This window comes from Phyllopteryx taeniolatus, chromosome 13, assembly GCF_024500385.1.
Source record: "Phyllopteryx taeniolatus isolate TA_2022b chromosome 13, UOR_Ptae_1.2, whole genome shotgun sequence".
Taxonomy (NCBI): domain Eukaryota; kingdom Metazoa; phylum Chordata; class Actinopteri; order Syngnathiformes; family Syngnathidae; genus Phyllopteryx; species Phyllopteryx taeniolatus.
In genome coordinates, this window is record NC_084514.1 from 7,299,948 (window position 1) to 7,323,431 (window position 23,484).

Genomic DNA, 23,484 nt, shown 5'->3' on the forward strand with positions numbered 1-23,484 from the left:
GAAGATGTTTGCCCCCCCTTTGATCCGTTTGGAAAAACGATAGGAGCACATTTGTCCAAGACTGAAAAGTAATTTGGCGACTGTCAATCACTTGTTGATGCCGCACAAAAAAAAAAAAAAAAAGAGGATTTGCGTTGTTTCAGAAGGGCTTTGCTGATAAGTCGCTATGGCGGACAAGCACACACTAGAGGTTTAATACAGCAGTACCTACGAGTGACCCAATTTGTGAGATTTTCGAGATTTTCGTCGCTTGGCCGATTCTGTTGCTTTGACCAATAAATTGAGATTGAGAAGTGAGCGCAACATACGGCGGCAGCGAACTATACAACGAGCGGTCTGGCAGATAATGAACAATTCTTCAAAAGGAGAGCCAAGTGAGCTTGCTTTAAGGAATGTATTGCCACTCCCAGTTGAAGTTTACTGTAACTGTAACTAGTTTTCCTATTTATTTATTTTTTCACTGGAACAGATTAATAGCATTTCCATTCACTTCAATGGGTAAAGTTGATAGGTTTCACGTAGCTAACTGGCAAAGTCAATAGTGCAGGGTTTTTGTTGTCTCAGTTTTACGTGACTAATGAACTAACGAACAAACGAAGTCGCAAACAAACTAGTTTAGTGGAAATGTCTTATCAAGCTAGCCACTGACCCCTACTGGTTTCTAATTAGTTGGTGAGTTAGTTACGTAAAACTGAGACAATAAAAACCTGTGTGAAACCAACATAACTACTTTTCACTAACGTCAACTAGTCAGGTGGCAAGTTGGGTCCTTGATTTGAGATATTTAATCTTGGCTAGATTTAAATTTTTGCAATGTATCCGCTATGGGATTGGCTAGACTCCTAACACTGTCTTTCCCTGCATATAGATTTTTCAGAATAAGAGGAAACATTTTGAATAATTGATGGTTGGGGATGGTCCTTTTCTCTTCCGGCAAGGTCCCTAAAGGCATGCTTGGATGAGTTTGGTGTGGAAGAACCCCATCAAACGTCTTTTTAGGAACGGTAATGGCAAGTCTACATGTGGAAAGCCGTTTGAGCATTCATACGATATCACTGATATCCAGCTTGAGGTCCATGCAGTACGCTCGTCCTCACTAGTATGACAATTCAGCGCACTAGTATAATAACAGTGTCTTACTAATAACGTCTTTCTCCACTACTGTATGACATTGCTGCAATTTGTAGGACAACTTTGCCAAACTAGGAGGATAACTATATGTTACTAGTGAGTGTGCACTGGTTGACATCTGTGTGCTACTAGTACGACTAGTAAGTCACAAGAAGAGGACTTGTAGAATTTCAAAATGTCACTAGTAGTAATACATTATCCTTGATATGCATCTTAAGGTCCATGTACTAGTACACACTTTCTCTTCAATAAGACAATTCAGCGCACTACTAAAATGCAACATTTTTATACTACTGCCTTCCACTTGGCCTTGCAGTGTGACTAGTGCAGTATTTACTCATAAAGTGTAATTGTGTGACGAGGAAGACACAGTCGTTCTACTAGTGCGCCTGAGGACACGAGTACACGGACCTGATATCCAGATACCAAGGATGTGGAAGAAATGCTGAAACGGCTTTCCATACCTGGAGGCCTTCTTTTCTGGTCCAGAGTTGAAGAGGCTTAGTGATGTGCTGGCCCTCGTCTCCCTTAAAAGGTGCCGAATGATGCAGCGGAGCACATCCGCCCTCCCCCAGAGATTACGGCTAATAAGAGAGGCAGTATTTATAGAAGACACCCCCCTACCCCGGTGGATACCCCCTAATCCGTGCCTCACCCCTTTTTCCATCCCGCCTGTAAACCGCAACATCTCGCGGCTCATCCTCATTCCTGCTGCGTATCCGCTAAGCGCTGCGAGCTTTTCTCCTTTCTTCGCTTTCTGCTGCTTTAAAGCAACCGTCGGTAACGACCATGTCTACCAACGAGCGCTTCGACTGCCATTACTGCAAAGAATCCCTGCTGGGGAAGAAGTACATCATGAAAGAGGACACACAGTACTGCACTAAGTGCTACGAGAGCCTGTTTGCCAACTGCTGCCAGAGCTGCTCCCTGCCCATTGGCGCCAACTGCAAGGTAAGCTCTGAGCATGCGGATCCTTTCACACCTACAGTATGCTGTGACACCTTGACATACAAAAGTTAGCGCTAAGAAGAGGATGATGTCTACGGTGCCTTCCCTGAGAATGCCATGTGCAACTTTGGCACTTAGCGAACAGTTCTTCAGAAAAGACAGTAAGTGAGCTTGCCTCAAGGTTTTTTTTTTTGTGTTATTATTGCCACTCCCAGTTAAAATTTACTTTGAAACTAAACATAAAACAAATAGAATTACATGCTGTGTATCTAACCAAACCACATAACTGTCTTAACGAAAGTCCGCTACATTAATGGTTACACATAATGCTAAATAACAGAGACAGGCTAACAAAACTAGTTTTTCTGTTTCATCATCAAAGCTACAAAGAAAAGCAACTTTATTTATATGACGCATCACTCAATGTGCTTTACATAATTGAAAGCGTTTTAAAGTAAAGAGAAAAATAAAAGACAGCTTAAAAAGAATCTAAACAAAAGGGGAGGAAATGTTAAATGTATTGTAAAGATTTATTGTATGTATGTAGTATTATAATGCCCCCATCTGGCCAAGGTGCGCACTCCAGAAGGAGCAGCACAATGTCCATTAAATCAAAGCAAAAAAAGGTTTGCAAAAAACTGTTTAATTGTTTACATTTTCTATTTAATGTCATTACTGTCATGGTCTGTGTTTTGGTTTGGGTTGTGTTTAGTTTTGTTCCATGTTTTCCTGTGTTCCATGTTTGTCGTGTGCTCATTAGGTTGTTGTGTCCACCTGTTCTCGTCTACTTTGTGTCGACCAATCAGCTCTCTCCAGCCACTCGTGTCTTGTCCAGGTGTTCCTCGTTGTCTCGTCAATTTGTTTGTATTTAGTTCCCTGGTTTCTTTCAGTTCTTGTCGGTTCATTGTCGTTGTCACATGTCTTTGCCATGTCATAGTCGCCAGTTGTCTTTATCATTGTGGTGTGTCATTGTCAGGTGTCATTTTCCCTTTCTATTCCACGTCTTACTCACAGGTCATAGTTTGTTTCCACTTTTAGATATTTGAGTGTTTCTTTGTTACTTTGATTTGATTGTTATCTGTTGTGGGACTTCGTTCAGTTTTCCCTTTTTGAAGATTAAATATTATTATTTTGAGACTCCCGCACTCCTGCCTTGCCTCCCTGCTTCCCTGCAATTGGGTCCACCATGTTCTTGCCTTGCGTTACTCGCCTTCGCCCTAACCACGTACGTGACAATTAGTGTTTTTAAACAATATGATTTCTTTTTTCTTATTAATAAATATGTTACAAAAATCCATTGGAGCTCTTAAGAGGTTAGAACAGATTAATGGCATTTCCATTAATTTCACTGATTTGATTTGAGATACGAGGGATTTGGGTTACAAGCCTGGTCACAGAACAAATTAAAATCGCAAGCCAAACTCCCACTGTCCATGGCTGACATATTACAAATGCTTTATAAATTTCCCCAATTGTGGAACTCATAAAGGTTATCTTAGCTTGTCTAAATGTGTTATTACTCAGTGATAATGGATAAGTCATTAGGTATGAACAGCAAGAGTGACTGATTACTTGCCAAATAATGAGCCCATAGAGATTACGCTGCTATAGTCTTTAAATGGCATCGATGAACATAACCCACCACTTGGTAAATAGTAATCCCATTGCAACCTAATTCAACAGTCGAAGTCCTTAACGTTTGCCTTTGATTTGATGGCGCTTCCATTTGAAAGCGCCTCTGGATATTCACCCAGCCTAATAATAAAAAGTCAATTTTCCATAATATGTCCTATATCTTTACTATATACGGCTACTACTTGCCAAATAGTGAGCCCTCTGAGACAAGATGTTTCAATCATCCATGGCTAGTAGCTTGGACTTGTTATTAATAGTTAATAAATCAGCCAAATAAATAAAATTAATAACTTCATTCGCCATTAAAAGTCATAAGGAACAGTGAGAGTCTACTAACGCTTAGCAAATAGTGATTTTAGTGTGACTTAATCTTTAATTTTTGATCAAAACAAAACCTGCCAGATAGTAAGACTTAAATTATTAAATAGGAAAAGCAAATATAACTTACTTACGACTTCCAAAATAGTGACACGCCGTCATTAAATGAAGACAATAAGCTGACCTGCTACTTGCCAAATAATGAGAATACCGAGCGAAAGTTATTAAATGGGATCAACGAACATATCCCAGCCCTTGCCAAATAGTGATCCCACGCCAACTTACAGCAATTCACGTTTTAAAGTCATTAGGAACAGTGAGACTAAACTATCACTTGCCAAATAAATGAATAATAATAATAATAATAATAATGATAATGATAGTAATATGCCAATAAGAGTTGTTCCCACTCTTATTTTACTGACTCAATTTACCACTAGAAGTAATCAGGAACAAGCTACTACTTGCCAAATAGTGAGAGACTGATTTACTAGCTGCCAAACAATGATCCAGCTGCAACTTAATTCATTAGAAATCATCAGGAACAGTGCTGCCACTTGCCAAATAGTGAGCCTCTGTGACTTCATTCGCCATTAAGTCATTCGGAAGAGTGAGAGTGAACAAGCACCTTTCCAAACAGTGACGGACTGAGCTATTACTTGCCAAATAGTGAGAGACTGACCTACTACCTACCAGATGGTTCAAACACTCAGATTTTATACACTATTAGAAGTCTTTTGATTGATGTAAAACTTTCCATACAGTAACTCAAGAGATAGGAACAGTGAGAATGAACTACTAATTGCTAAATTGTGACACTGGGTCGATGCACTGCAACAGTGAGCCGAACCTATTGCTTGCCAAATAGCGATCCCCTTTCGACTTCATAAACTGTTGCAGTCAACCACGGGCAGTAGCTTGAACTTGTTAATCGTACAAATTCCACGAAAAAAATAAATCAGATATGATATGTCCCTACTCACCTGTCCATTGGTGTGACTAGGACCTGTCCTACAAGGACCGTCACTGGCACGAGGAGTGCTTCAAATGCGCCAAGTGCAGCCGCTCCCTGGTGGAGAAGGCCTTCGCCGCCAAGGACGACCTGATGCTGTGCACCGAGTGCTTCGCTCACGACTACTCGTCCAAGTGCGCCACCTGCAAGAAGACGGTCATGCCAGGTACGCGCACCGAGGCTGCCCCACACATTCCGGGTTCTGATTACAGACTCTTTGTGCTACTTTACTAACAGAGGGCACAGCGTTGTCGCATGCACATAAAATACGTCTACCGCTCGTATATCGTGGGAAAGTAATACCAGAGAGCTATGCGCCAAATCCCTTCCCCTCTACCCTTCCAAGACAAACACTAGCGTTAGCTCGTTCCAGGCGCAACTATTTTGAGCTGTTCTCGTCACCCTGTGTCAGGTTCCCGCAAAATGGAGTACAAGGGAAAGAGTTGGCATGAGACATGCTTTCTGTGCCACCGCTGCCAGCAGCCCATCGGAACCAAGTCCTTCATCCCCAAAGACGACGGCTTCTTCTGCGTGGGCTGCTTCGAGAAGCAGTTTGCCTACCAGTGCTGCGCGTGTAAGAAGGTGAGCTCACAGCTCTGTGTGATGCTATTTGGTGTCACGACGGGGTATGATATGCTGCTATCACACTTCTGTCAACAACCTATGGTGCATGGCATTTTGTTGACAGCATTATGTACAATCATACTATCTATTTCGAATACGAAGACACACTGTATGTATGTCAGGAGTACTACTATACACATGAATAGTAAAGGCAGTGCATGGGATGCTGCTACCAAAATTTATCAACAATGTTATGTGCTATCCCACTATTCCAACAAAGAAGATGAATGGCTATTATATGCTGTTATCATCCTTTTCTCAACAACCTCGTGTATCATCCCACTAACTCTTCCAAATTCGAATAACGATCCATTTGGAGTATTACATATGAATGGTCATGACAGTGCATGGTATCCTGCTACTCCACTTTTGTCAATGTGTACAAGCCCAGAATTTTTCACTAAGAAGACATATAGCTGTTAGTAGGTTTACATAGGAATAGTCACAAACAGTGTATGATATGCTGCCATGGCACTTTCTGACAACATTTTGTATGATGCCACTATATATTTTGAAAGTGAAGACAAATGGCTGTTTGGAGAATTACAAAGAAATAACAACGACGGTGCATGGTATGCTGCTTTCGCACTTTTCTCAACAGCATTGTGTGCGATGCTATCTATTGGAAATAAGAAGAATGAAGAAGAATGTAAGCTTGGGCTTCATACCATACTGAAATAGTCACGAGAGTGCATGGTATTCACCAGGCCATCACCACGGGCGGTGTGACGTACCAGGACAAACCGTGGCACCGCGAGTGCTTCCTCTGCATCGGCTGCAGGAAGCAGCTGTCGGGCCAGCGCTTCACCTCCAGGGAAAACTACCCGTACTGCCTGGAGTGCTTCAGCGAGCTCTACGCCAAGAAGTGCGTGGGCTGCACCAAGCCCATCACCAGTAAGCGGCCATTTATTTACCTCTCATTCCACCTCCCTCTCGTGATGCCAGTGCACAAACGTGTCATTCCAAAACTAGAGGACAATTTAGGCACAGGAAGTTTGGAAAAACTGATTATTTATTTGACTTTTTTTTTTTTTATGTTTTCAAGAAAACCAGGAAGTAAACCAAGATATATTATTTTGATTCACCCAGCTCAACCATCATCGGTACACTTTTTCTGAGATATTTTATTTGTCCTTTTGGTGTGTTTGGCCCAACCCGTTACACATACCCAGACACCTGAAAACATATATTGAAAAAATATTGCTGAACAAATCCTTTAAATTTAAATAAAGAAAATGTAATTTTATTTGAATGCTAATTTACTGTAAATTTATTATTACTCTAATTACAGTAACTGGGTTGTAAATCGATGCCCATATTGAGTTTTTGTAGCTGCATTGTAGCTGCTATGCTAATTGGTCAAGAACAACCTTAGGTATACATTTAAAAAAGAAAAACTTTTGATATTAATGTATTTATTCATTTATTTATATATGAGTAAAAGGGTTCTGTTGTTTTGAGTGACACACATCATTATGGCTGAAAACAGAACTAGAAATAGAAGGCTTACCTTGGGTCTACCGATACAGCGCAGTTAGCTAGATGGCGTCATTTCTGCTGAGTCATGCAGTTCGCTTTTTTTTCTCTTTCTTCCTCTCGATGGTTAGGTTTTAGTAACAGAGTTGCAAATCAGCGCTAATGTTAAAGTTTTTTTTTTGTTGAAGAGTATATGCTACCGGCGGCACGGTGGGCGACTGGTTAGAGCGTCAGCCTCACAGTTCTGAGGACCCGGGTTCAATCCCGGACCCCGCCTGTGTGGAGTTTGCATGTTCTCCCCGTGCCTGCGTGGGTTTTCTCCGGGCACTCCGGTTTCCTCCCACATCCCAAAAACATGCATGAATTGGAGACTTTAAATTGCCCGTAGGCATGACTGTGAGTGCGAATGGTTGTTTGTTTCTCTGTGCTCTGCGATTGGCTGGCAACCAGTTCAGGGTGTACCCCGCCTCCTGCCCGATGACAGCTGGGATAGGCTCCAGCAGGCCCGCGACCCTAGTGAGGAGAAGTGGCTCAGAAAATGGATGGATGGATGGAGTATATGCTACCTGTGCTGGCTGCTATGCTGTCTGGTTAAGAATAAACTTATCTATTTATTAAAAAAGGAAACGCTGATATTAATGTCTTCCTGGTATGAGCAAAAGTGGTGATTTGGTCTGAGTGCCACACTCTATTATGGCTGAAAACATTAAAATAATAGAAGGGAGCGATAGAGAGGGCTTACCTTTGAGGTATAGACATGGCCAGACCAGTTAGCTTAATATGTAATATGTCATGAACCTCACTTTTTTTCTCCTCCTCTAGATGACTAAAGAGGTTTTTGTAACAGGGTTGCATGTATGTTGGGACACAAATTCAGCGCAAAAGTACTACTATTTAAAATACAGTAAGTGAATGTTACTGTTGTTTGCAGGGATTATTTAAAATTTCCCAGCGGTGTTGAGGAGGTGGGTCCAGGGTGGGTTGTGTGGGCAGAAAATGTTGTCCAATTCTGGAATGACCCAAACGTTGTTTTTTTGCGCAGGCCTGGCCGGGGCCAAGTACATCTCGTTCGAGGAGCGTCAGTGGCACAGCGAGTGCTTCACGTGCGGGCAGTGTTCCGTGTCCCTGGTGGGCCGAGGTTTCCTCACCCAGCGCGACAACATCCTGTGCACCGACTGCGGACGCGAGAAGTGACAAGCTACGCTCAAAGGAGCATCAAGCTAATGTTTACGAATGAGAGGCAGCGCAAAGATCAACAAAGTGTCTTTAAACGGAATGTTTGTACAACCCTTTGAGGCTTTTTGTTAAGTTTTACACTAGATTTTAGTTGCACAGGCAAGTCTTTTTTTTCATTGTCAAAGTGTTCACTATGCAATACCCTACCTACTGTATTATACCATACCTACTTACTTACCTACCCTACCTACTATATTATACCCTACTTACATAGATACCCATTCCTACCTATCTACTTGTCTTATCTACCAAGTCTATCCTACCCTACTGTACTGACTATGTTATTGTCTACCTACCTAGTTAGTGACCCTACCTACTATGTTGTAGCCGGCCAACCAACTCTCCCCTACCTACTATATTATACCCTACCCATTCATACAATGGCAACCAACACTACCTACCTACTTTATATTTCCCTACCGACCTACTTGTCCGACTGAACCACACTGCCTACTACAGTATCTTACCTACCGACATACCACATCTCCCCTACCAACTATAGTATATTTTACCCTACCTGCCTGCTTGCCCTATTTACATACTCTGCATTACCTAGCTGTAATATCAACCTACCTGCTTGCCCGATCTGCTGACTCTAATTTACCCTACCGACTATTATACCAGAACTTCCTATCTTTCCTATCTACCTACCTTTCCTACCTACCTACTTTACTCTGTTTACCATCATAAAACACCCTACTTACTCACTTGCCATCTATACGTACTCTATCCTCCTGTACCAACTGTATCAACCCTGACCTATCTACTTGCCCTATCTACCTACTCTACCCTACCTACTATATTAAACCTTACCTTCCCTTTGTCCTACCCGTTTACCTACTTGTCAAACCTGCCTACTCTACCCTCCCTCATATACCTTACTTACCTGCTTCTCTTATCTACCCTACTCCACCCTACCTACTATATTATATCCTACCTACCTACTTGCCCTATCTACCTACTCTACCTTACCTACTGTATTATACATTACACACTACCTACTTGCGTATACTATTTTCTTACTCTCCCCTACCTACCATATGACACCCCATGTACCTAACATCTTGTTTTTCCTATTATAACCTACCGACCTACTTTCATTATGTACCTATTCTCTCCTATCTACTACATTTATTTTGTTGCAATTGCCTGCTTTGAAGCTAATTGTAGAAAAAAAAACTAGAATGGCACTTAGTGGCATGCATATCAACATCAAATTGTACACTTTCACAAAGGCCTTAATAAACGCAGTTTTGTATAAACGCAGACACTGAAAGAGGGAGGCAGAAATTAATAAAGGAAAGTACCATTCGATGTCTCGTATCCCAGTCTGTGTTTAGAAAATATGGGCTCACTATTTGGCAAGTTACAGGTCACTTTCATCGTATCTCATGATTGTTTGATTTCAGTGGATTCACTATTTGGCAAATAGTAGCTCACTGTTGTGCCTATATTTTGTCTTATGGTAGTGTATTACGTCTCAGTGGGCTCAGTATTTGACAAGTAGTAAGTCTCTCGAACTAGTCCTATTCAGTGACGTAGTCTCACTATTTGGTAAGTAGTAACTCACTCTTTTTCAACAGGCTCGCTATTTGGCAAGTAGTCGGTCACTCTCTCTTCGTATCTAATGCCAGCAGTGTATTTACCGTAAGTGTCAGTGGATTCACTATCTGGCAAATAGTATGAAACTCAGAGCGAGATTTTGGCGTCAAAAGGTCCGTCCAAACTTACGCCTACTGGGACCACGGCTACGTTTTGGTGCAGGTGATCAAACGCGATTTTGGTGCACATACAGGTAGATAGACACGTGAGCTTCACGGAGATGCGTGGTGGATGACAGACTTATTTCAACAGCAGCATCCAACCCTTTTAAATATTGTACAAATCAACCATGGCGGTGGACGGTGGGTGTCTGAGCGTGGCCACCAGTGACAGGTACTTCCTGTGCGATTTGACCACGAGGGGCATCCAGGATTTTTTTCCTAACGAAACCATCCAGCAGCAGGTCATTGTCGCCTCGAAGGGAGGTAGTGAGGTAATGAGTTCCTCCTGAAAGAGCCTGGATCTTTCGGTAAGATGTTTACAGCACACGTTTTGTTATAGGCTGCCTTTGCTGACTACTAAATATATTACACAGACTACAGTGCATCTGGAAAGTATTCACAGCGCTTGACTTTTTCCACGTTTTGTTACGTTACACCCTTGTTCCAAAATTGAAGACATTCTTTTTTCACCTCTTAAAATTCTGCACACAACAACCCAAATTTATTTTAAAAATTACAAAACTAAGAAATCATCCATCCATTTCCTGAGCCGCTTATCCTCACAAGGGTCGCAGGGGGTGCTGGAGCCTATCCCAGCTATCATCGGGCAGGAGGCAGGGTACACCCTGAACTGGTTGCCAGCCAATCGCAGGGCACACATAAACAAAAAACCATTCGCACTCACATTCACACGTAGGGGCAATTTAGAGACTTCAATTAACCTACCATGTTTTTGGGATGTGGGAGGAAACCGGAGTGCCTGGAGAAAACCCACACAGGCACGGGGAGAACATGCAAACCACTCAGGCGAGGCTGGGATTTGAACCCCAGTCCTCAGAACTGTGAGGCGGATGCGCTAACAAGTCATCCACCGTGCCGCCCGCTCTAAGAAATCATACGTATAGTAAACACCTGTTAATCGCAGGTCAACGGGAACGCCCTGGCACGAATAGTGAAAATCGGCGAGTAATTGACGCTCTCACTTTAAAAGGTTTATAATTGTTACAAGATGCCAGCAAAACATTACTTTTGTCTAAATGAAGTTCCTCAACTCACATAAACATAGTTCATTGGTGTCAAGATGCCATATGATGGCGTCAAAGCAATACTTTTATTGCTTTGGCCTGAGCACTAAAACAGTGAATAAGGGGAGGTTTTCAGCAAATAAAAAAACAAATCTGAATTTGTGAATCCCGAACCGCAAATATGTTGGGGGTTACTATGCATAAGTACAGTGATGCCTTGAGATACGAGTTTATTTCATTCCTTGGCCACGCTCATAACTCGAAACACTCGTATCTCAAATCATCTTTCCTCATTGAAATCAACTGAAATGCCATTAATCCGTTCCAGCCTCCCAAAAACGCAACAAAACGACGCTATTCGAGCGACTGCAGAGCTGCCAACTGTGTGACTCACACGAGGCAAAATGCAGTTCATAGAAGAGCACTATCGGGAAAAGGCATTCATTCATTGTGCAGTGTGGTCAGCGTGGGAACAAAGGCACCCACTCAGAGGCTCCTTTATCAAGGGATGTAAGAAGAGAAAAGGACATGTCTTATTCATGAGTTACAGCTTGACCAACGTTTGGCTTTTATGCGCTCCCATGCTAAATAGCATTGTGCATTGTTTCTGTTATTTAAATGGCAATTTTGTGCACAGCGATTAGCTGCATCGCTGACCTTTAAACTGTTGGACTTAATGACGTTAATGACCTTTATTGACTACATGAGCCAAAGTATTGGGACATCAGACCATTCATATACAGTTGGGGTACTCAAATACAAATCCTAAAGAGTCAAAAAGAAATGTTTCAATCAATGTTTGAAACCTCGCCAAATGAACCAGTGTGTGTTATGAAAACGAGAGAAAATAGGATAAATGTAGCTTATAAAGGCAAATTGGCAATTGCAGTAAACTAACACACATAAACACGCACACACGCACATACACGCCTCCACCCACTCCACTGGTTATGATGCAATGGTACTAATATGTGGCATCAACTGTAAATGTTTTTTTTAATTTCCCGTTACAAGTTTAGCAGTTTATATTGGTAATCCATCCATCCATCCATTTTCTGAGCCGCTTCTCCTCACCAGGGTCGCGGGCGTGCTGGAGCCTATCCCAGCTGTCATCGGGCAGGAGGCAGGGTACACCCTGAACTGGTTGCCAGCCAATCGCAGGGCACATACAAACAAACAACCATTCGCACTCACAGTCACACCTACGGTCAATTTAGAGTTGTCAATTAATGCATGTTTTTGGGATGTGGGAGGAAACCGGAGTGCCCGGAGAAAACCCACGCAGGCATGGGGAGAACATGCAAAATCCACACAGGTGGGGCCAGGGATTGAACCCGGGTCCTCAGAACTGTGAGGATGACGCTCCAACCAGTCGGCCACCGTGCCGCCTGTAAATATTATTTAAGGTCAATTAAAACTTCAGTGAGTACATTCCAAAGTCCCCACGGCGGCTGTCACCCCAGCCTTTGTCCTTGCTGTCACTGCTTCCTTGTGTGGCGTACCTTTACTGGAAAGAATATTTGAAAGATCTGTACATTTTACTCCTTGCCGACACACGTTTTGCTCATCGAAGTCGATTGTTTTTGCCCTGACCAACCAATCAGAAGATGGAAAAATGCTGATATCATCAGGGGTGAGGACAAATTTATAATTTGAATGTTAAAGAAACAGTCCTATTGCTAATATAGTTTAAATTCAACTTGCCAGCACTACTGGTTCTGAAGGCCCCGGGCAGATTAGACTGACATGGCAACACATAGAGACTGAATTGTGGCTGGACCAAAAAATAAAAATAAATAGATAAAATAGATCCAGATACATGTACTGGTACTATAAGAGAGATAAACTATGAAATGAAGAGAATAAACTCTTGGGATTTTTATTTTACAACGTTGTGGAACAAATTTAGGTTATAAATATAGGTCAGTGCTTCTGATAGTGTTTAGACGTAAATTACCTGTGTGTTGTTGTTTTTTTCTGGCATTAGTGGGAGGGTTTAGTCCAATCCCCTGCCAATAGTCGGATTTACCGTACCAGATAACACAATTTTAGACTCACCTCTTGGTATGATGCAGAGCCGTCGTCTCGTATTTGCTTCTCATTAGCAGTTGTGCCTATTAAAATGGCCTTCGAGCGCATCATTAAACCTAGCGGAGCAGCTTGAGTGTCAGGTGTGCACGCCTCGCTGACACCTTCCAGTTGGCGAGTGAGCACAGCAGATGGCGAGATGCATCAAGTCGCGAGCGTTCGTCAAGCTAACACGGCTGCGTGTTTGTTAGTGATTTTCTGAAACCACTATTAATATGTGTCCACCTCACTTCCTTTTTTGGGATGATTTTAGCTGTGTTAATGAAAATGCAGTGAAACTTGGCAAGAGTGGGGATTTTTGTCTGATTTTGTCATTTCCAACTTAAGCTCTTTAAATATCTCAATAATATGCTGCTACATCAAATGGTGCCGTTTGTCTTCAGTAGCCTAATTGAAACCCATAAAAACTACATTTTTTTAATTCTTTGTTATTTACTAAATTGAATTCTACGTCGTTTCACTAACTACGCTGGACAACAACAGTTTGTGCATCATGATTTAATGCTGCAATCAAATTCATTAGCCTTGGCCCCCGGGAGGCAATATAATACTCTACAGTCATGCAGACACAAACGAAGAATAGACTTCTACATTACTCATTTTTCGTAGAAGATAAAGAATATATGCCTGTTAGTATTGATATATCATCTTACTACATGTGTTGTGCCACCGTTTGTGTTCAAATATACGTTGAATCTAAAACTGCAACGATCGACGCTAACGTTAGCATCTCAATGGTGTTTTGCATTATTATTTCTTAGCATTAAGCTAGGAACATAGTTTGGTTGTTTTAAATACACTGTTGCATATTTTTTGTTGTTTTATGTTTAATAGGACAGTAAACCGAAACCTGTTTGCTGAATATTTTTCAAACTGCTGCTTACTCTGAAGTGAGCTGAATTGAGTTCCCTGCCACCATACAGCGCTCATCTCAGGTTTGCACTCGCATGTCAAAAGCAAAAAGATCTGCTGAATGACGGCTTGTATCTCGAAAAGCTCCCAAGCTGCATCACTCGTGTTTCAAGGTACCTGCTTTTTTTGTTTTGTTTTTGTTGTCTTTCGTCAAAAGACAAATCACTGAACACACCCTACACCCTAGGATAATGTTTCATTCCTGGGAGACTCCCTGACTGCAGTCAGACACACAGCGCAGAGTCTGGCGTGCGAAAAGGCGGTGGATGGCGCCCTCTTGAGGGTTTACGTCGAACTAGAGGAATCCCGTGGCCTGGAGAGGCTTGTGGTCTCCCAATGCGTCCAGCCTGGATGACTGTGTACCACTGCTGGAGCAGCACAAGCATGTAACAAGCAGGAAGTCAGACAGAGTGGCTCAGTATTATAACTAAGGAAATTATCACTAGAGCACGCATCCACTGGACCGATATTTAGTAGTGAACTGATCATGTTGTAAGCAGCCCATGCCATTGTTTCATTTCCTCTTCTATGGTTATTGTCACACTACCCCCACCCCCACCACACAATTCAAAATTGTTAATTCAAAAATATATATACACTTTACATTTTATGACTTGATTTATTTTATTTTATTTTTTCATTTTTAATGTGCAAACAATTTAGGTTCTTTCTACCAGAGCCATGCACTGCAAAAGTGTGCAATCATCTTACCAGGTAATGCTTCCTCGTCGTGTCTCGCAAGAAGCTAGAAAGTCAAAACAACCTCTGTTAATAAAACATATTTTCATTTAATAATAATAATAATAATAATAATAAATTGAACATATAAAATGTATGAAAAAAATATCAAATGCAACCAAAATGAAATACAATTGATAGAATAAATAAAATTAATATATTAAATTAAAAATTGCATAATTATGTCAAGAATTGCCATGCCTGCTAATAAATAAATTATCAATAAAGTATTAGTTTTAGGCTTTGCTTCCACGCTTTTTTAAAAATAATAATGCTCACTTTTTATATATTTATTGAATATTTATATATCTTGTTGATTTTTCATGTCTTTGCTTTTTTTAACTGCATGTTTGAAATAAAGCTCAACCAATCAATCAGTCAATCAATATAGCGGCCTTTAAGGGACACAAGGACGCATAACAGTGATTTAATGGGTAATTAAAATCACTGTGTTTTCCTGTTATCGTTATTCTTAGATATTACAGTATCCTGTTATTATGTCGATGTGTGTTGCATTTTTGTACATTGGGTGAAAACTATTTTAGTAGGGATGTGTTTACTGTCTATGCGCTGCAATGAGAAACGGCGTCCCTTCTAACCTTCTCTATCCCCTGTCTCCTAGACATTGATGCAGATTGCACAGGGGGTCCTAAGACCCCTCACTCTGACGTCTGAACATGACCCTGAACGGGATGGAGGACAGGGACGCCGTGTGGACGTTTGCGGAGTGGACAATGCAGAGAGATTGCAGTATTTCGTGCTTAACTGCAGAGGGCAGAGTTGTGTGAAAATGATGCAAAAAATTTTTTTTTAAATTGTCGGCTACTTGTATATGAAATGACCCGGTGTTTCCCAACCATCTCATGGCATACCAACAACAAAATTGTCACAAGTCAAGATACTGAAATGATGATTCTTGTAAAACAGGTCGAAACACTCACTTTGTTCTGGCTCAGGTAAATGGCTACACTTACAGTATCTCATAAAAGTGAGTAAACCCCTCCCGTTTTTGCAAATATTTGATTATATCTTGTCATGGCACAACACTAAAGAAATTACACTAGTGACTAAAGGTGTCACTTTACAACTTGTATAACAGTGTAAATTTATTTTACCCTCAAAAGAACTCAACATACAGCCATGTCTAAACCAAGGGCAACAAAAGTGAGTACACCCCTGAGTGAAACTGTCCAAATCGGGCCCACTCACCCAGTCTCATGTGATTCATTAGTGTTACAAGGTCTTAGGTGTGAATGGGGAGCAGGTGTGTTAAAGTTGATGTTATGGCCCTCACACAGTCTCGTACTGGTCCTGTAAGTTCAATTATGGCACCTCATGGCAAAGAGCTCTTTATGGGGTTGAAAAAATTTACAGTAGCTCTACATAAAGATGGTCTGGGCTATAAGATTGACAACACCCTGAAACTGAGCTGCAGCACGGTGTGCAAGACCATACAATCAATGATAGAGTAAAGTACAAAAACGTGAGGGGTGTATTCACGTTTGTGATATGCTGTAGCGAGCTTAGGATGTCCAACACTCCAGAAAAGGCATTGTGGTTTTCCTTGGCGATGAAAAACATTCACAAATATATCCCAGTGTCCTCTAAGTTAATGACATGTCTTTTACTTGAATTTTGGGGAAAAAAAACGCTTCTGACTTCATCTCCTGTGCAAAAGACGTACAATCTTATAAAATTAGACAACAGCCTGTTTACATTATTCCCTCTTCAAACACATAATTGTCGTGTCCCTTTTCGGCCGAAAACGCACATTAATACACGCCGTGGATGAACTCCACATGGATCCCCCCGCTCTTAATATACACAGCATCAGAGTGATGCATGTGTGACAGGAATGGTTACATGATTTTGAAAATTGCCTTTGGTTCTTCAGGTTGACCAACGGCGGTTGTCTAATTGTCAACTGCACGGTCTCCGGCATCCTTTAGGTTGCTTTATTGCTGGGAAATGGAAATGTTCCACCCTTCCCCAAAAAAAAAAAATGTAAAAAAAAAAATGCAATGATAGCTTTTTGTTGTATTTTGTGCAATGCTAGCTTTTTTTTTTTGGTTGTATTTTGAAACCAGTTATTTATACGATGTATTGCCAAAGCTCGGTGAATCACTTCTTCCCAGAGTTTAGAACAGAGGAAGACAGTACTATTATTAATATAAGAAAAAAAAGGTGGTACTGCGAACATACATATATATCCATTTTTGAGGTTTTACAATCTGCGGATGGATATTTTATAACGACAAGAATTAATGTTCGTTAAAAACTTTAAGCAGTAAAAGAAGTGAAAAAAACATTTTCAAAGATCTTAAAAATTACAGACAATGCTTTTGGCCACAACCCAGCTGAAAGGGTAGTAAAATCGAACGAGGTCCATAACTTTGCAAAGATTTCAGTAACAATTTTCTTTCACGTCAAAATCGGGTGTCAGGTGTAGAATTTTGAGAGGAAAATTTATTTTTTTTTATTCCATTTTGGATCAAGGATGTGACATGAGAAAATTTGGAGTAAAGCCCTGCTTTGTTTTTAGATTTGTCTCTATTTTCTCACATGCCCACGTGCACCCGTGGGTGCAGGGTGTTGTCCAGATGGTCACTTTAGTGCGGTGTGGATGCACACACCACAGTTGGGGCACCCTTCGGTGTTCGTTTATAAATATCCCATCGTGTGCTTTTCTAAATTTAAAGAAATATCCCTGGACTGCGGCAGACAACTGTTTACATGTTGTATTTGTATATTTTAAAAAGCATGTCAATGATGTAAATAGAGTTGATGGTCCTGGATGATGGTTTTATCATCTTTGATGCTTATGGACAGTATACTTGTGTAGCCATGTTGGTACAGGATTTTGTTTACACAGAATCCAGTAGGCTGATTTCTTTCCTTTTTTCTGAACTGTTTGCCAAAATGTATATATATATATATATATATATATATATATATATATATATATATATATATATATATATATAGTAGTTTACATACAGTTTACATGCTTGTCACATGTACTGTATGTAAACTACTTCGTTAGCTTCTTGGAGTAGCCTAGTTAGCTAACCCCTAACTGGCTAGCTGTCATATCCTTGTCACGTAGAAGGCTATGTTAGCTTTAACGCTAGTTGACAGGTAGCTAGACATATCAGCCATATGCTTGTCACTTGTCCATAGACTACAATGTTAGCTTCTCGCACTAGCGACTAGCTAGTAGCCACTGACTGGCTATGTGACAAATGTTTGTCACTTGTATGTAAAAGGTTTCATTAACTTCTCACGCTAACTAGCTAGCCACGTACTGTCTAGCAGCTAGCCAGTAGCTGTAGGGAACCCATGTCTCTTTCATCCTGCTGTGGCTCTCTATGATTTTGGAAAATGAATAATGAGTATTTTATTTCAGTTTGTTTTTGTTTTAGATTGTTACTTTTCCAAATGTAATTCTAAATGTAAAGATTACGGTCGGAACATTGTTCACGGCACACAGATGACAGTTTACAATCGTGTGTGAAGATGAAGATGACATTTTACTGCCCTGATGTGCCGACGCTGTGTGTTGAGGTTCACGAGCAAAAATCACATTAACCAGGTAAAATACTTTCATTGGCTATTATTTTACAAATATATATTTTATATTGTTAAATCTAATAATATTTTTTTCATTTAAGTTCACAGCCGATGACAGAACACAAAAGCAGATGGCATTTTGTGTTGGCTGCATGTTTGGCTTTATTTTAATACAAAGGAGGACTGAAAGTATGCTTCAACTAGGCATCTTTTTTAAGAGTTCAAAATGTTTTTGTTTCTTGCAGAAATACAATTTTGTGTTATCTGTTCTCAGTTCATTGATTTCATAACTGCAACACATTATAGTTTCTTATACATAAAGATCTGTGCAGTCTTCATTTTAGATGACAAAAAGGGTTTTTGTGTCTCTCGGTGGGTTTTTGTTCTGTGGGAGACAGTCCAAGTGGCTCTTTGAGTATTTAAGGTTGCTGCCCCCTGGGCTAATGTATCTTTTTCACTTGTACATCGACTTTGTGTTAACATGAAATAACCTTTTTCTTTTAGGCATTCATGTGCTATGCACACACAGGTAGCTCCATGAAAGAAGCTTCCTGGGAAGGTTAGTGAAAAAAATGACCACACAATACCTCTCTGCTCACCACAACTCTATAACTCAAGCCATAAATTACCCCGCCATGTCCCTCATGACGCATTTTTCAGTTGCTCAGCGGTCCCTGGGAGACAAGGAGGATGTCAATTAGCAATAATGGTAAGGTAGCACTAACCCTTCAGATGGGCCGCAATGACAAATTCTATAGATACAGCACAGACAGTATGGCGGGAAATAGTCAGGGAGAGGATGATCAAACGTCTTTTTTTAACTCTCGTTTTTGATGGGAGCTTTCACTGTACCTCCCGGTGCGGTGGGGTTTCGGGAGATTTGTGTTGGGCGGCCCAGCAGTAGGCGCCAATGGGCTGAAACCACGAGACACCCACCCTGCTGCCCCTGAGCACACATGCACGCATGTACTCGTGGTCACCAGACATGGAGTAGCCATCTTCAAACATTTATTCACTGTACAATACATTATATTTCAACATTCTGAGGGCTCACATGAGTGTAAAATTAGATGAACGACTTGCGTGAGATGCTAAAATAGAAGTCCATGTTCAAGTGGCAAGCATATGGCAGCAAGCCAATTGGCGGCAAGGGCAAGAAGCTAACAGAAGTCTGCTTACAAGTGACAAACACATGGTAGCTAGCTAACATAGAAATCTACATCAACTATGCTAACATAGTGGTCTACATATGGGTGACACACATGTGGAGGCTAGCTAGTTGGCCAGTACTTAGCGGCTGATACAAGAAGCTATCGTACCAGTCAACTTTCAAGTGCCGTGCAGATGGGAGTTAGCCAGTTGTCGGCTAACTACCTGGTGGCTAGTGTGAGAGGCTAATATAGCAGTCTACTGTATATACAAGTAACAAGCATATGACAGCTAGTCAGTCTGTGTCTGGCTACCTAGCAACTAGTGGGAGAAGCCAATATATCAGTTTAAGTGACAAGCATACGTCAGCCAGCCAGTAGATGCCTACCTAGATCTTGGCTAGCATGAGAAACTTAAATAGCAGTTTACGTACAAGTAGAAAGCATATGACAGCTATTCAGTCAGCGGCTAGGTAGTGGCAAGCGCAAGCAGCATAACATAGTAGTCTATACCTATGACAATCATGTGGTGGCTAGCCAGTCGGCGGCTATCTAGCTAGTGGCTAATGTGATAAGCTAACATAGGAGTAAACATACATGTGACTCACATATGGCAGCTAGACAGTTGTCGGCTAGCATGAGCAGATAATGTAGCAGCTTACTTACAAGTGACGAGCATATGGCAGCTAGCCAGTGGGTGGCTATACCTAAATAGTGACTAGTGCGAAAAACTAACAAAGCAGTTTATGTGCAAGTGCCGAGTATATGACAGCTAGCCAGTCAGCGGCTAGAGTGAGAAAATATCACAGCAGTTTACGGACAAGTGACAAGCATATGGCAGCTAGACAGGCAGGCAATACCTAGTGGCTAGCGTGAGAAGTTAACATAGCAGTCTCTGTACAATTGACAAGCAATTGGCAGCTACCCAGTTGCCGGCTAGCGCAAGATGCGAAAGTAGCAGTAATTTCCCCTCTAGATTGTACAGCCTATTCATCTCTAGCTAATGTTGTTTTCTTATGCTGTGCATTATATTTTTAGGTCAAGTGCTTATGACGCCATGAATACTTTCCTAAACAAATTAACCGGCATTAGTGTAATGAGCTGTGGCGCATGTAGCTAATAAGCTCATTTTATATGAAGATTTTTTTTCACTTGGAGTTCTTTTCTGGCACAAAGGCATGTTTACGCCACATTCTTCTCACATGTCCGCTCACCTGCTTTAAATACAATACAATGGCCTCATGATGTGGTCTATCACCTGGTGTCAGCGACCAGTGCAAAAGTCTTGGGAATGGAACCAAGAACTACAGAGCAAGGTGAAAATTGGTGGGTGGGCGAAGCAATAAGTGGTGACTCTGCACTAACATGACCAATCCAGTACCCAAGTGGCGAAATGTTTATTTCCGAATAAAAGTACAGTGGTGTCTTGAAATATGAGTGACCCGACATAAATTTTCCATATAGCAGCTATTGTAACTGTTTTTTTTTTATTTTATTTTTTTTACCTTATTTATAAATTGAAAACTGAAAATCTAATGTGCCCCTTGAGCACAAAAGTTTGCCCAACAGTGATCTAAAGAACTGCATCCACTAGTTTGTTTTAAACATGTGCTGATGATAACCATAGAACAGGACATTTAATTTACTGTATGGAGTTTACTGTATGGAATTTATCGTGAACTTGTTATATACAAGAAGTTTACATAAAAGTGACAAGCATATGGCATCTCACTAGTCAATGGTTTCCTGGCCAAGGCTAGCACAAGAAGCTAACTGAGTAGTCTACGTTAAGTGACTGCAATAGAACTAGAACTTATAAATAAAACAAATCCATTATTTTCTATGGAGCAAAAATGGATTTCAAATTGGGGCAAATACGAGGTTCCACTGTATTTTATATTTAATACAGAGCAGTCATACACTACCATCTATTTGTCCAGGGGTTTTCCATTCATGCTTTTTTTTAATGTATGCAATTGAACTTCATTGGTAAGGAAATTGTTATATATTTGCAACAAATAATGTATTTTTGTATGCCAGTGATGTACGGTGACCGGCAGAACAATAGAATACTCTTTAGGTACACATCTTGCCATTTACACAAAATAATAGTTTTGTGTACAACAGGACCAGATTTTGACACTAAGTACATCCATCCATCCATTTTCTGAGCCGCTTATCCTCACTAGGGTCAAGGGAGTGCTGGAGCCTATCCCAGCTGTCTTCGGGCAGGAGGCGGGGTACACCCTGAACTGGTTGCCAGCCAATCGCAGGGTACACATAAACAAACAACCATTCGCAATCACATTCACACCCAGTAAGTACATGTGTCAGTCAATTGAGAAGACACCTTCATTATTTCAATATGTATACTTTTATGTGACATTTTTGTTTGGTGGTGTTTAGTAAGATTGTACGTTTGTAAATAAAATATGTAAAATATGTGTCATGGCTCAATAAAGAATGGGAAACACTGTACATTTGAATTCTGCCGAGCAACAAGTGGTCAATCACGCACACAAAAACATTTTCCTTTTGTCATCTGTGTGATTTAGAACATTGTTGTTGGAAAATAAATTGAAATTTTCTAAAATATATTTCAAAAATAAAAAGGCTTCTTCCTGGTATGTAAAAACAACAACTGGGGGTGGCTATGATTGCTGCATTGTTGCACACCCTATAATCAGAGTTAAGCCCTACTGTCATTTACTGCGCAATATGTAAGTAAATAATTATGAATCAAATGGAAGTTGGGTCATAAATCAAAAGTAGGCTCTCTGGTAATTCCAAGGGACGCTTGGTCATGTGCAGACGATGAAAATAAGTTCCATAAAAATGTCTCCTTGTTGTGTCCCGTGTGAACGTGGCCCGTAATGAAAGGTCTGACAGCGACTTGTGTTCTTGCCGCCTTCTATCGGTGTTGCTGCGTCTCGTGCGACTTGATTACAGAGTGCGGTGTGAGCCATGGGACAGTGGAAGAACACTAAAACATAAGCCTAATTAGATATTTTAACACTGGTCCTCGTGATATTTAATTTAAAAGTCTCATCACTGCCTTTCCACTACAAATGTTTAAACATTTCTACAAGTCCGTCTTTTCTAAGGCACCTAGAAAAATGAACATAAATGGCCGCTTCAAAGAAAAATGACTGACTTCATGTGTTTTTGTTTGTTTGTTTGTTTGTTTGTTTTTTACATCGGTTCTTGAAACTGTTTTTGTGAGGTTCCTCATGACAGTAATGTCTACCAAATTTCATGTTACTAAGTGAAAATTGCCTCAGGGGCAGAATTTGTTTTAAAGCTCTCATATGCCAATTTGTAAGGTTCACACCTCCACCATGGTCCACCCACACACAATGACAAAAATGAAAAATTATTCGCGATTTCATGTCGCCAATTTGTCTAGCAAACAAGGTTCAAATTCGGTAGGAATTGGACAAAATCTATAGCAAAAGTTCATATTTAAAAGACCCCTGGAAATAACAGATATGACCCTAAAATGGCCGCTTCAAAGCAAAATGACAGATTCCCTGTCTGTTTTTCCGCATGGCTTCTTGAGACTTTTTTTGGGGGTGTACTCATGATAGAAATGCCTACTAAATGTCATGTTATGTTACAAAGTGAATTGGTGTCAGGGGCTTAATTTTCTAAATCTGTAGGAGTAATGAACCTTTGAAGGGATGTTTCAAACCAAAATGACTGACTTCCTGTGTCATTTGAGGCATAGGTTCTTGAGACATTTTTGTGGGTATACTCATGGTAGACATGTCAACACAATTTCATGTTGCCAAGTGAAACTTGCTTCAAGGGGCTGAATTTTCTAAATCTCTCGGGCAAGTCTGTCTTTGAAGGTTCCTTTC

The 23,484-nt window shown here is 40.8% G+C and overlaps 1 protein-coding gene across 1 annotated transcript; it reads left to right on the forward strand.

Moving 5' to 3' along the window:
• The first annotated feature begins 1,741 nt into the window (after positions 1 to 1,741).
• fhl5 (four and a half LIM domains 5) lies at positions 1,742 to 9,694 on the forward strand. Its single transcript, XM_061795737.1, has 5 exons — positions 1,742 to 2,082; positions 5,036 to 5,210; positions 5,457 to 5,626; positions 6,376 to 6,562; positions 8,187 to 9,694. The coding sequence occupies exons 1-5, from the start codon at positions 1,921 to 1,923 to the stop codon at positions 8,336 to 8,338; spliced, it is 846 nt and encodes a 281-aa protein (XP_061651721.1). The 5' UTR covers positions 1,742 to 1,920; the 3' UTR covers positions 8,339 to 9,694.
• Positions 9,695 to 23,484: the final 13,790 nt, after the last annotated feature.

Bases quoted from the DNA above. Each gene is read 5' to 3' on its own strand.
- fhl5 (XM_061795737.1), top strand. From the start codon at position 1,921: ATGTCTACCAACGAGCGCTTCGACTGCCATTACTGCAAAGAATCCCTG. The intron at 2,083-5,035 runs GTAAGCTCTGAG...TGGTGTGACTAG, and splicing joins CCATTGGCGCCAACTGCAAG to GACCTGTCCTACAAGGACCG. The intron at 6,563-8,186 runs GTAAGCGGCCAT...TTTTTTGCGCAG, and splicing joins CTGCACCAAGCCCATCACCA to GCCTGGCCGGGGCCAAGTAC.